The sequence below is a fragment of the Rhinopithecus bieti genome, unplaced genomic scaffold (genome assembly GCF_001698545.2).
Source record: "Rhinopithecus bieti isolate Rb0 unplaced genomic scaffold, ASM169854v2 scaffold_4553, whole genome shotgun sequence".
Taxonomy (NCBI): domain Eukaryota; kingdom Metazoa; phylum Chordata; class Mammalia; order Primates; family Cercopithecidae; genus Rhinopithecus; species Rhinopithecus bieti.
This window is the reverse complement of record NW_016804694.1, coordinates 3,162,175-3,174,993: the sequence shown is the minus strand read 5'-3', so window position 1 is coordinate 3,174,993 and position 12,819 is coordinate 3,162,175. Positions and strand designations below refer to the sequence as shown.

General features: G+C 39.8%; 1 protein-coding gene across 1 annotated transcript in view; it reads left to right on the top strand.

Annotated features, from left to right (window-relative positions):
• BTBD9 (BTB domain containing 9) overlaps positions 1 to 12,819 on the top strand; it is a 492,311-nt gene that overhangs the window by 307,083 nt on the left and 172,409 nt on the right. The window contains 1 exon segment of the mRNA XM_017870154.1: positions 6,690 to 6,799. Coding sequence (XP_017725643.1) covers positions 6,690 to 6,799 — 110 coding nt within the window.

Here is a 12,819-nt window from a genome sequence, read left to right as displayed (position 1 = left end):
AAAAAAAAAAAAAAAAAAGAAATGCATTTTTTTTCTTAACAAATTCAAATTCCTAACTTCCAGGGCTTACAAAAAAGAACCATGTCACTAGGTATACTTAGCTGGACCACATGGCCCTGAGCAGTCTCCCTGGATTTCACATTCTCTGCCAAGAAGGGATCCTGGGTTGGAGGAAGGGAGAAGATACTTTAAACTTTAAACCCAAATATGGGCAAAAGATTGTTCCCTTGCTTCCTCATGCTTAGTTAAGACAGGTCAAGAACATTTTTTTAAAGGCTAGAGGATTAAAGCGAGAAGCGCCGCAGAGCCAGGAAATCTACATTCTGAATGTTGCTTGGTTTCTATGGCCCATAGTCCCCATGCTGTGGTGCCCTAAGAGGAAGGACAAGCCCCTTCCTGTGTTCCTGAAGTCTTCACCTTGGCCTGCCTCTCATAGATGCACCATTTTAACATCTAAAGTCAGTAACACAGTAATCCCCTCTTTATCCTCCGGGGATAAATTTTAAGACCTTCAGTGGATGCCTGAAACTATGCATGGTACTGAACCCTATATATACTGTATGTTTTCCTATGCATACATACCTATGGTAAAGTTTAGTTTATAAATTAAGCACAGTGAGAGTTTAACAGCAATAACTAATAATAAATTAGAACAATTATAACAATATACTGTGAAAAGTTAAGGGAATGCAGTCTCTCTCCCTCTTGCTGTCTCCAAATATGATATTGGCCTGCAGGTAACTGAAACTATAGAAAGCAAAACCACAGGTAAGGGGGGCTAACTACTATACCCTCCAAGACAACCAGCGTTCTCAACGTCCTAACCAAGAAATTCTGCATCCTATAATCTACTCTTTGAATTTCTGTTTAATGGTATCCTACTCTGCCAAACACTGCATTTGATATTTTAAATACTTGTCTCATTTAAATACCCTGTAAAGTTCGTGTTATTGACCTCATTTTATAGAGGAGGAAATTAAGTTTTAAAAAAAAATTGGGGGGTCAGGTGCAGTGGCTCACACCTATAATCACAACACTTTAGAAGGCTGAGGCAGTTGGATTGTTTCAGCCCAGAAGTTTGAGACCAGTGTGGGCAACATCTCTACAAAAAATTAGCTACATGTAGTGGTGCATGCCTGTAGTCCCAGCTATTTGGGAGGCCGAGGTGGGAGAATCGCTTAAGCCCAGAAGTCAAGGCTGCAGTGAGGCATGATCATGCCACTGCACTTCAGTCTGGGCAACAGAATGAGACCCTGTCTCAAAATGTATGTATGTATGTATGTATGTATGTGTGTGTGTGTGTGTATGTATGTATGTGTGTATATATATATTTTTTTCTTTTTTTTTTCCCCTTAAGTGACACATTTAATTAAGTGATGGAACTGGGCTACAAACCTGATTCTGTTGGACGCTAAAAGCCACATTGTGTCAAAACTCTAGTGCCTTTCAGTTTTAGAGTGCTGTCCTTGGAGGTTTCAGTTTTATTTTGTTAAAGAAGACAGAATCTCGTTCACCCACAATCTTATAGCTCCTAGAAATTTCTGTATTGAAACATTCTGTTCTGAACTATGTTCAGTATCCAGTCTTTGTCAGCTACTTGAAGACAGCTAACATAGGGAAGGGAGGAGAATATTGGAAACAGACTGTTACACTCTGGTTCACGTGGACAGCATTCACCCTCATCAGAAATGGCCAATCTGTTGCATATCTGCCTTCCTCTGCACTGTTTAAGTTTTAATTATCTTCCAACTGTCTGAACTGCTATTGAGGACCTCAGCAAGAACAAAGGATATTTGTTCTATTTTCAGCAGTTCTCCTCTCTGCACACTGATGAAGTCACTGGCTGCCACTGCCCTTATTATCTGCTTAAATCAGAGTCTGACTTGCGCTGAAAAGGCAAAGAAATAAATCTTAAACTTCACCTATATTCAGGATTTCTTGTGACAGAGAAAATGTGATACCTACTTCTCCAGTTTTGGTGTTATGACCCAGAACCAAGTTTTGTTTTGTTTTCAAAAAAAGCAAAAGAGAGAGGACTCTCCCATTCCTATCCCTTGGATTTTCAATAACTTGGGTAGTAATAACTTCTTTTACCTTGGGGTGCTCCACTGTGAGCACCGTTAAGGAAATATGCTCATGATCAAGGATGGTACCTGTGCTGCCTCCTCCCCTTTCAGTCATTGCTCATGGATCAAGGCACTACTCTGTNATAACTAATAATAAATTAGAACAATTATAACAATATACTGTGAAAAGTTAAGGGAATGCAGTCTCTCTCCCTCTTGCTGTCTCCAAATATGATATTGGCCTGCAGGTAACTGAAACTATAGAAAGCAAAACCACAGGTAAGGGGGGCTAACTACTATACCCTCCAAGACAACCAGCGTTCTCAACGTCCTAACCAAGAAATTCTGCATCCTATAATCTACTCTTTGAATTTCTGTTTAATGGTATCCTACTCTGCCAAACACTGCATTTGATATTTTAAATACTTGTCTCATTTAAATACCCTGTAAAGTTCGTGTTATTGACCTCATTTTATAGAGGAGGAAATTAAGTTTTAAAAAAAAATTGGGGGGTCAGGTGCAGTGGCTCACACCTATAATCACAACACTTTAGAAGGCTGAGGCAGTTGGATTGTTTCAGCCCAGAAGTTTGAGACCAGTGTGGGCAACATCTCTACAAAAAATTAGCTACATGTAGTGGTGCATGCCTGTAGTCCCAGCTATTTGGGAGGCCGAGGTGGGAGAATCGCTTAAGCCCAGAAGTCAAGGCTGCAGTGAGGCATGATCATGCCACTGCACTTCAGTCTGGGCAACAGAATGAGACCCTGTCTCAAAAATGTATGTATGTATGTATGTATGTATGTGTGTGTGTGTGTGTATGTATGTATGTGTGTATATATATATTTTTTTCTTTTTTTTTTCCCCTTAAGTGACACATTTAATTAAGTGATGGAACTGGGCTACAAACCTGATTCTGTTGGACGCTAAAAGCCACATTGTGTCAAAACTCTAGTGCCTTTCAGTTTTAGAGTGCTGTCCTTGGAGGTTTCAGTTTTATTTTGTTAAAGAAGACAGAATCTCGTTCACCCACAATCTTATAGCTCCTAGAAATTTCTGTATTGAAACATTCTGTTCTGAACTATGTTCAGTATCCAGTCTTTGTCAGCTACTTGAAGACAGCTAACATAGGGAAGGGAGGAGAATATTGGAAACAGACTGTTACACTCTGGTTCACGTGGACAGCATTCACCCTCATCAGAAATGGCCAATCTGTTGCATATCTGCCTTCCTCTGCACTGTTTAAGTTTTAATTATCTTCCAACTGTCTGAACTGCTATTGAGGACCTCAGCAAGAACAAAGGATATTTGTTCTATTTTTCAGCAGTTCTCCTCTCTGCACACTGATGAAGTCACTGGCTGCCACTGCCCTTATTATCTGCTTAAATCAGAGTCTGACTTGCGCTGAAAAGGCAAAGAAATAAATCTTAAACTTCACCTATATTCAGGATTTCTTGTGACAGAGAAAATGTGATACCTACTTCTCCAGTTTTGGTGTTATGACCCAGAACCAAGTTTTGTTTTGTTTTTCAAAAAAAGCAAAAAGAGAGAGGACTCTCCCATTCCTATCCCTTGGATTTTTCAATAACTTGGGTAGTAATAACTTCTTTTACCTTGGGGTGCTCCACTGTGAGCACCGTTAAGGAAATATGCTCATGATCAAGGATGGTACCTGTGCTGCCTCCTCCCCCTTTCAGTCATTGCTCATGGATCAAGGCACTACTCTGTCACCCAGGCTGGAGGACAGTGGTGCGATCTCAGCTCACTGCAACCTCCGCCTCCTGGTTTCAAGCGATTCTCCTGCCTCAGCCACCCAAGTAGCTGGGATTACAGGCGCATGCCACCATGCCTGGCTAATTTTTGTATTTTTAGTAGAAATGGGGTTTTGCCATGGTGGCCAGACTGGTCTTGAACTCCTGACCTCAAGTGATCCACCCACCCAGGCCTCCCAATGTGTTGGGATTACAGGGTCACCACGCCTGGCCCTGAATTCTTAATGTAGAGTTTCAGGCTGCTCCTCCAGTCATTGATGTTGGGCCATTAGTTGAAGCCTTTTGCCATTTCTAGGCTAGATCTTTAGTATGGGGAAAGTCCAGGATGTTTGCAACTTTTTGCTTGAGAAAAAGGAGCTTGGCTTCTTTCTTTTGATGTCACATTTTTTAAAATATGTATTTGAGTAGGGACTTTACGCCATTTTTGCAAATTATGCTATAATTTTTTTTTTCTAGAGACTTAGAAAGCATTGTAGAACTAGAATAATTAAACTTGTTATGAGCATTGCGTATAACAGGCTGATCAAAAGGTGTGATATATAATGGTGAATTGCTAATTTGACTTCAGGATTATGCAGCAGAGATAACATTATCTTCATTTACACAGAACTTTTTATCTGGAGGCATCTCTCAATGCTTTTCCCACCATATATATTATTTTGTTTGTTATCACAAATACTATCATAAGGGTATAAAATGTATTCCAGTATAACTTTTTGTTCTCAGTTGCTTATAACTGCGGGGCGAGGGAGGGGAGGGTTGCATATTTTCTTGCATTCCTAATGTTTGCACTGGGTAAAATTTGGGAAATAAGTTATCTAAACTTGGAAAACCTGATTCCATATATTGTTTTAAAAAGAAAGAACAAGAGGGAAGGAAGGTTATTGAATCCCCTTAGGTTAGCCTGGAATATATTAACCTTAAGAACCGCCATTGGGAAAAGACCCTGTTAGTCACTTCCTGGCTCTTCTGTGCACAGTAGGAGAGCTGTCTCTCCTTTGGTAGAGATTTGAGCTAGAGAATAGCAAAATGATCTGATCAAATTCCACTAAACCACATTCCCTCTATTCCCTCCAAGGTTGCAGGCAGCAGCACTCAGGCTGTCACAGCCATATGCAGTTGAAAATGCTATGCTGGTTGAGTTCCTGTGGGTTTAAGAAAATGGACAAAATTAGATTCAGGCCAAGGTGCCAGAATTAATACACTCCTTCCCTTCCAGAAAGCATCAGGGAGATTGTCACTGCCAAAGTGAAGGACAATATAGTCTTTACTACTCAGACCAGTAAGAACTTATGTTGAATGAACCTACCCACCCACCCAAACCCAGTAAAAGCAGTACTTTCTGTCTGCCTTGAGGGTTTGAAGGAACAGATTAGGGCCAAATTCCTGCTTAACCAGTAGGCTCTGGTACATATAGCAGTTGCCTTGATTCTCAACACAGGGAGAGTGGTGCCTCCCTGCAGTAGGTGTGAGCACACTGGACAGTCAGTTTAGGAGATAGCATTAATATTGGTTGTAAAGATGAGTGATCAGCTCATGTCAAGGAGCAGATGGCTAAATGAGGTGCACAGGGAATGCCGTGAGAGTCAGGCTTGAAGAATCAGGAGGGAAAATAGCCCATGATATAAAAACCCCAAATACAGTCTCCTTAATGTGAATTTTCTAAATCAGCATTTACATTATACAGTTAACCTGGACTGATGAGAAATGTAAGGAAATTACTGAATTAGTGAATAGCGATTAACTCAGAAGTAAAATTATATCGTCTAAATTGAAGGTTGTTTTACACAGCAGAGGGGAGGAGATTACTAAAACCTTGTCCAGTCTGTCATATCCTAATTGAAATCTGTTCATTTAATATACCCCATCCTTCAGAGTGCATAGTTCATAATTTGGGAGGCGTTATCAGTTAATCTAGTTATTTTTCCTGGTTCTTCCTTTGAGTTCCAGTAAGACGGTGTGTGGCACATCCCTTGTGGAATCATGTGACACTCAGAAGAGTGAGTTTATCTGTTCATTAACCTGTGAACGGTCAGGTCCCTTTGGAGAGTGAAGAGAGCAAGTTACTCCAAGGTTAATGCTTGTTTGTCGGAGATGAAGTCTCCAGGGAATTAAAGAGGATGAACAGGCCAAGATGCTCAAGGGCTGCCCAGTGAAACTCTGCACTGTGTGCAGGTGCCAGATTGATGTGGCCAGGATGGAGGCTGCAGAGCAGGCTGGGCCATCTCTGCAGATCACTTCCTCTGGTCAGGAGACTTCCCAGCAGTCAAGTGGGGGGCTGGTGTCAGTGTATAAGGTTAACTTCCTAACAAAGATTTAGGAGCATTATTAAAATAAAAGAAACTGTGAGGAGTTTTCAGTAGTTTCTGGATTTTTCCTTTTAAAGAAGAAAGCAATATTGATTTCATGCATTCATCTCCAATGGATGAAATCTTCCACTGAGCTGGAAAGCATCTGATTGTGCACATGTGCTCCCGCACATTCCTAACCACAAGGCAAGAGCAGAAGCTACTTCATATTATCTGGTAAAAATGTCTTCAGGTCATGTACCTGACTGACATTCAGGGGTTGAACTGAACAGCACCTGGTTTGGTTTTTTTGGGTAAATCCAATCTAAGTTCTACTTAATTTTCTGCAAAATGACATCTCCCTTATTTTGCTATAATTCTTCTAGGTCCAATTGGAGCTACCCATAAGGAGCAGACACAGGGTCTGAAGTCAAGCTCAGAGTGTCCTTTCTTTGGTCTATATCCTGGTGCACTATATGTTTAAGTGACTTGTCTTATTCTGGTATCCTTGGATTGGTTGTGGTGGGAGCTCATTTTCAACAGATTTTCTTTTCTTTTTACCATAGGTATATTCGAATTGTTGGGACTCACAACACAGTGAACAAGATTTTTCACATTGTGGCTTTTGAATGTATGTTTACAAACAAAACCTTCACTCTTGAGAAGGGGCTGATAGGTAAGTATCACAGTTACATTTTTATATATATATTTAGGTATTTTATCTTCAAATACTTCGTTACTCTGTTAAGTTATCTTTATCAGTTCTAAGAACTCTGGTTGATTTAAATGCCTTATTACTGGGTGACATAGGGAATGGCTTACATTTTTTAGAAGTATTCAAAATAGCAATTTCAATGAACTTAAAAGAATGAATGTAAATATTGTACTAGTGCTTAAGAGTTGAAAATATTTTGGTAATTCATTCAGATTTGCTATGTAGCGAATGTTTGTGATGCTCAGGTGAAGCCCCTCACACTAAGGGATTTAATGATAGGTGAGTTTGAAGAGAAGTCTGTATGATATTGGTTGGATGTTCAGACTTCCCATGGCTGTGCAGGTATTTTGGCCTTTGATTTGATAGGAGTGGTATGGTTAGCTGTGGAGGTATCTTCTTTTCATGGATATATAAATTCATATTTGCCCGATGTAGCCTCAAGAAAGTTCAACTCATGAAAGTGCCTCCGTATAATTTAAATAAGACCAAAGTGACTGAATTGTCACTTTTGAATTGTCATTGCAAAAGTCAAGTGATTGGGTGGGAAATACTGCCTGACTGATATTTGGAAAGAGGATTTTAAATTTTGGTGTAATTGTTTGCTTGGTTGTTTTCTGTCTTGTCTTGTTTTTATTTTCAGTAATGGGTAGTCTGGGCATTGTGCACAGTCCATCCCAGGTCTTAACATTCATGAGTAGCTTTGCCCATCCAGACTGCTTATTCTGCTTTTTTTTTTTTTACCCCATGCCCATAGCTTTTCACTCACCTGCTGCAAAGATCATGCTTAGATCAATTAGCTCCTTGATTCTGTCCCTTTATTGCAGTTTCCTTTGAGAAGAGACTTCGTATGTTCCGGTGTGGGGATAAGATGACCTTGCCTTGTGGTCTAAAATAGAATTCTGTACCTTTACAAAGGGACTCATGTCACCTCTCCTTCCCAAGTTTTGTTCATGTTGGCACACATGTCCATATTGACCTAAAAGCATGGGAATAACTATAATGGGAAAGATGAGTGTAACTTGCAAATGTTTATTAACTCTTTAAATGGTCATAACCTAAATTTTCCTAACATCTGCTGAGTCTAAAACCTAATCCTTTACTTACGGAAATTTGGGAGAATAATATTAATAAAGTAGCAGGAGTGGAAAATTTTCCAATATAGAGAGTATTTGGAGCTCAACTGAAATAGCTGCCTTGGTTTTAATTTTGTTATGAATATACTTTTAACATTAAATATAAATATTAACAATTTGTGTGACTTTTAAGTAATTTGAAAGTTAGCAAGTTTGAAGCATTACCTGATATTGTTGTATTTTAATTCTGTAGGCTGTACAGAATTGTGGTGATGGAGGGTTGTTGGGAGGGCATTCTTTTTCACCTGTTGTTCAGGCTCTTCCATAGACTGTAGGCCTCACTGTATATCTGTGTAGTTAGGAGAGCCCTCAGTGAGAAGGATCTTAGAAATCAAGACCCTTCTTATTTACAAGATGTGTAGCATTTGGCTACTCATTTCAGTTCAGTGCACTGCATTTTTGAACATGCTGCAGAGAAGGCACCATCTACATCAGTCAGCCCCCTCTTCTTACTGGAGGAAGAACAGTTTTGTGGATACTGTAATTATGAAAGAAACAAACCTGTCTGGCATGAAACTCAGGATTGGTTGTCATGAGGGGTGCTGCTGTTGGTATGCATGTTTTGTCCAAATTGAACTAGTCAGCATCATCAGAAGCCGTAACAGTCTCAGATATGTTGGTGATGAAAGAAAATTACAGAGATACAAAAAGTGTTTTTGGTGTCTGGTTAGACACTCCTCTTCAAGCAGTCTTCCATGATGCTCACAAGTTTGACTGCAAAGAGCACTGTAGTCATCTGCCTGTTATTGTCCCTCAGCCAAATGGGAGCAGTGGTGCAGGTAGGCAGATATGTACATGTGCTTGCCGGAAGATGGTCTGCGGTGGAACCCCCTCTGACCCTCCTTGAACCATCCTCACAGCTCAGAGTTGCTCATCCTTGGCAGTGGTGTGAGTGGTAAGGAAGTTCGGGGGGATTTCATTATCCTCTGACATTGCAGCTCTGCTTACCTTACACAGGTGTTTAAAACAGTAATCTCCAGCTTTCCATGTTGATTATCTGAGGTGCATTTTAGCAGCACATAGGCCTTGGCCAGTCACCCTACTGGTCCTTGACAGGTCCTCTACGGGGGTACAGGTATGTCAAAATCACCTCGAGTTATTTTTAAATTGCAGATGCTTACTTCTTACACTTTCTTGTAATCTGTGAAATATACAGTCCGCTCCTGAGAATCACTGATATGAACTCCATGATTTCTTGGGGAAAAAAAAGTAAAACTAAGATAATGTCATCGTAAGTAATTAGAGTGTCAAATCCTACTTTTTTTTTTTTTGAGACAGAGTTTCACACTGTTGCCCAGGCTGGAATGCAGTGGCACGGTCTTGCCTCGCTGCAACCTCCGCCTCCTGGGTTCAAGCAATTTTCCTGTCTCAGCCTCCCAAGTAGCTGGGACTACAGGTGTGTGCCACTATGCCTGGCTAATTTTTGTATTTTTAGTTGAGACAAGGTTTTGCCATGTTGGTCAGGCTGGTCTTAAACTCCTGACCTCAGGTGATCCACCTGCCTCGGCCTCCCAAACTGCTGGGATTATAGGTGTGAGCCACTATGCCTGGCCCTCAAATCCTGCCTTTATGTTTCTAGATTCAGAATGTTTTTCCTTCATAGTTCCTGGTCTTCTTTTCATAGTGCAGGCTCCTATAATTATTTTCTGTAGGCCTTAAAATCACTTTTATAATATTTATACTTTTAAAAAGATTCTAATGTTATTATTTAAAATATGTAATGATGACAGGTAAGCACACCCACTATATGAGATTTTAGTCTTCTTTTCCCACCAAAGGGGTTCTTTCCCATTTTTGATGACTGTGTCATGCCTCATACAGCTTCACTGGCACAGATTCATGGGAGGCTTTGAAGTCCTTGGGTTCACATAGCCACAAGAAGAGGCCCTAGTTCAACCACGTTGCCCGGAGCTGGGCCTTTCTCCCACCTTTGCTGTTGCCACTATGACCTCTTCTCATTTGGTGGCTGCATCTGGATCTTGTTGGAATGTATTCTTTCCTGGGAGAGTCAGCCTGTGATGACTGTCTCCTCTGTGTTAGGAGGCATTTGTAAGAAACCCTAACCTGTCTTACCAGTGAGGCATGGAAGAAGTAATTAGAAGAGATGTGACTGCTATTTCATAAACGTTCAACCTCCCAAAGAATGTATTTACTTTGCCTTAGCACTCCAGTTTGGTGATACCTGCATAGCATTTGCCAAGTCCTTCTGATTTTTTTTTTTTTTTTTTTTGAGACGGAGTCTCGCTCTGTCGCCCAGGCTGGAGTGCAGTGGCCGGATCTCAGCTCACTGCAAGCTCCGCCTCCCGGGTTCACGCCATTCTCCTGCCTCAGCCTCCTGAGTAGCTGGGACTATAGGCGCCCGCCTTGTCGCCTGGCTAGTTTCTTTTGTATTTTTTAGTAGAGACGTGGTTTCACCATGTTAGCCAGGATGGTCTTGATCTCCTGACCTCGTGATCCGCCCGTCTCGGCCTCCCAAAGTGCTGGGATTACAGGCTTGAGCCACTGCGCCCGGCTGATTTTTTGTAATGATTTCCAAATCTGCCTTTTCATTTAATCTTGTGTTTAAATTCACTTTTTAATGCCCTACTAGTTATCCAAGTAGAGAGAGCAGTACCTATCACCCAGCTTTAAAGAATTATCAATTCACAGCTAACCTAGTTTTATCTGTATGTGATCTACTTTGTCCCTATCAGATTATTTTGAAATTAATCTTGGACATTTTATCATGTCATCTATAAATACTTTATTATGCAAATCTAAAAGTAAGGCCTCCTTATTGTAGCCATAAGCACAATGCCATCATACTATCCTAAAATTGAACAGTAATTCCTTAAGAGCATTAAATATGCAGTCAATGTTCCAATTTCTGGCTGGGCACGGTGGCTCAAGCCTGTAATCCCAGCACTTTGGGAGGCTGAGACGGGCGGATCACGAGGTCAGGAGATCGAGACCATTCTGGCTAACATGGTGAAACCCCGTCTCTACTAAAACTACAAAAAACTAGCCGGGCAACGTGGCGGCGCCTGTAGTCCCAGCTACTCCGGAGGCTGAGGCAGGAGAATGGCGTGAACCCGGGAGGCGGAGCTTGCAGTGAGCTGAGATCCGGCCACAGCACTCCAGCCTGGGTGACAGAGCGAGACTCCGTCTCAAAAAAAAAAAAAAAAAAAAGTTCCCATTTCCCTAATTGTTTCAAAGTCTGGAGTCAGAATGTGTTTTTATAGGTTGAGTAAATCAGAATTCAGATAAGGTCCATATTATGCAAATAACTGTTGTGATTCTTAAATCTCTTTAAATCTGTAGGTTCTCTTCTATTTATCTGTCTATCTTTGTCTGTTTTTCTCTATTTATTTGTTAAGAAACTAGGCTTTTCTCATATAGATTGTCTACCAGTCTGGATTTTGGTCATTGAATTTCCATGGTAATATTTAGCATGTTTATCTTTTGCATTTCTTGTAACTTGGTAGTTAGATAGAGCCTTAATCAGTTTCAACTATTATTTTTTGGTAATAATGTTCCATAGGTAGGGTTGTGTGTATCTATCCAGAAGCAGAGAAAACCTCTAGTTGTCTCTCTCTTTTGGATGTTCACATCCATTGATGATTATTTCCTGGATTCATTATTTCATAATTTTGGATTACAAATGGTTATTTTCCAAGTGTGTCATTCCTTCTTAATTTAGTCCCTAGAAAGAGAAAATTTTCTTCAACACTCATTTAGTAACCCTGAGATACAATTCGCTCAGGAAAAGAAGGATAAATATTACATTCTTTCCCTTTGTTCACCAGTTTTCAAAATAAAGAGGTGGTTCCCTAGCATTCTTCAGGGGTGACAAAGGTTTGTTTTGGATTTGTTAGGGGAGGTAAGTACATATCATTTTGAATTTGTGGGAATAAACATGATTGAAATCTTTTAATCACTTGTGGTTATTAGTAACAATATTCAAATCATTGTATCTTTAGCCTCTTCAAATTGGTTTTTGAGTCTTTTGATAAGACTTTAGTAGTCCTTGATAGCTCCGTGCTTTCTGGCATAACAAGATGTACTAGGTTTATTTTGTACATTTCTTGCCCTTGATCTGGAATCAGCCATTTCTTCATGAAGGCTTGGTACTATATAGAGGAAAATTACATTTGGAAACCTCAGTGTAGATACTGCAGATGATCTTTGCTACTGTGTTTGTTGCTATTTCTAGACCCTTCAGTAGACAGAACTCGGAAATACATGTACATACACTTAATTATTTATATGACATATATTTAGCAGATGAAATGTATCATGAGTATATACTGACACTTCTAATTCAAATTCAGTACTACAAGATTTTTGTTTAAGCTTTTGATCTTTCATCTCTTTTTCTTCATAGGTAAAATCTTGGTTATCAGTGATACAGTGCAATATTCATTTGTACTGTACTCTATATTCAATGTACTATACTCTATCGCCAGTACATACAGAATAGCTGTGAACCATATGATTACTGAAAATAGCTTTAAGATTTTTGTTACTGATTTTCAGGTCCTTCTATTTCTAGAAATATACAGTAAAATGACAGTGTTTTAAAGTCACTTGCAATGATTCTCTGTGTAGTTATGCCACTATTTCAGTATACAATTAGGTTCATCTGTTTCATTTTGCTTTCAATATTTAGGGATTGCCTTTAAAAAACTTTTGTTTTCCTAACTATGCGAAATACTTACATTATTCTAAAATCAAATCTACAAAAGAGCTCTATTCAGATAAATGAAGCTTCTATTCCTGCCCTCTCTACCTGTGTAAATAATCTCTTTTTTTTTTCTTCTTTAGTTTGTTGTTATTATCCTTCCATTTAAAAGTGGGAAAATATATTTA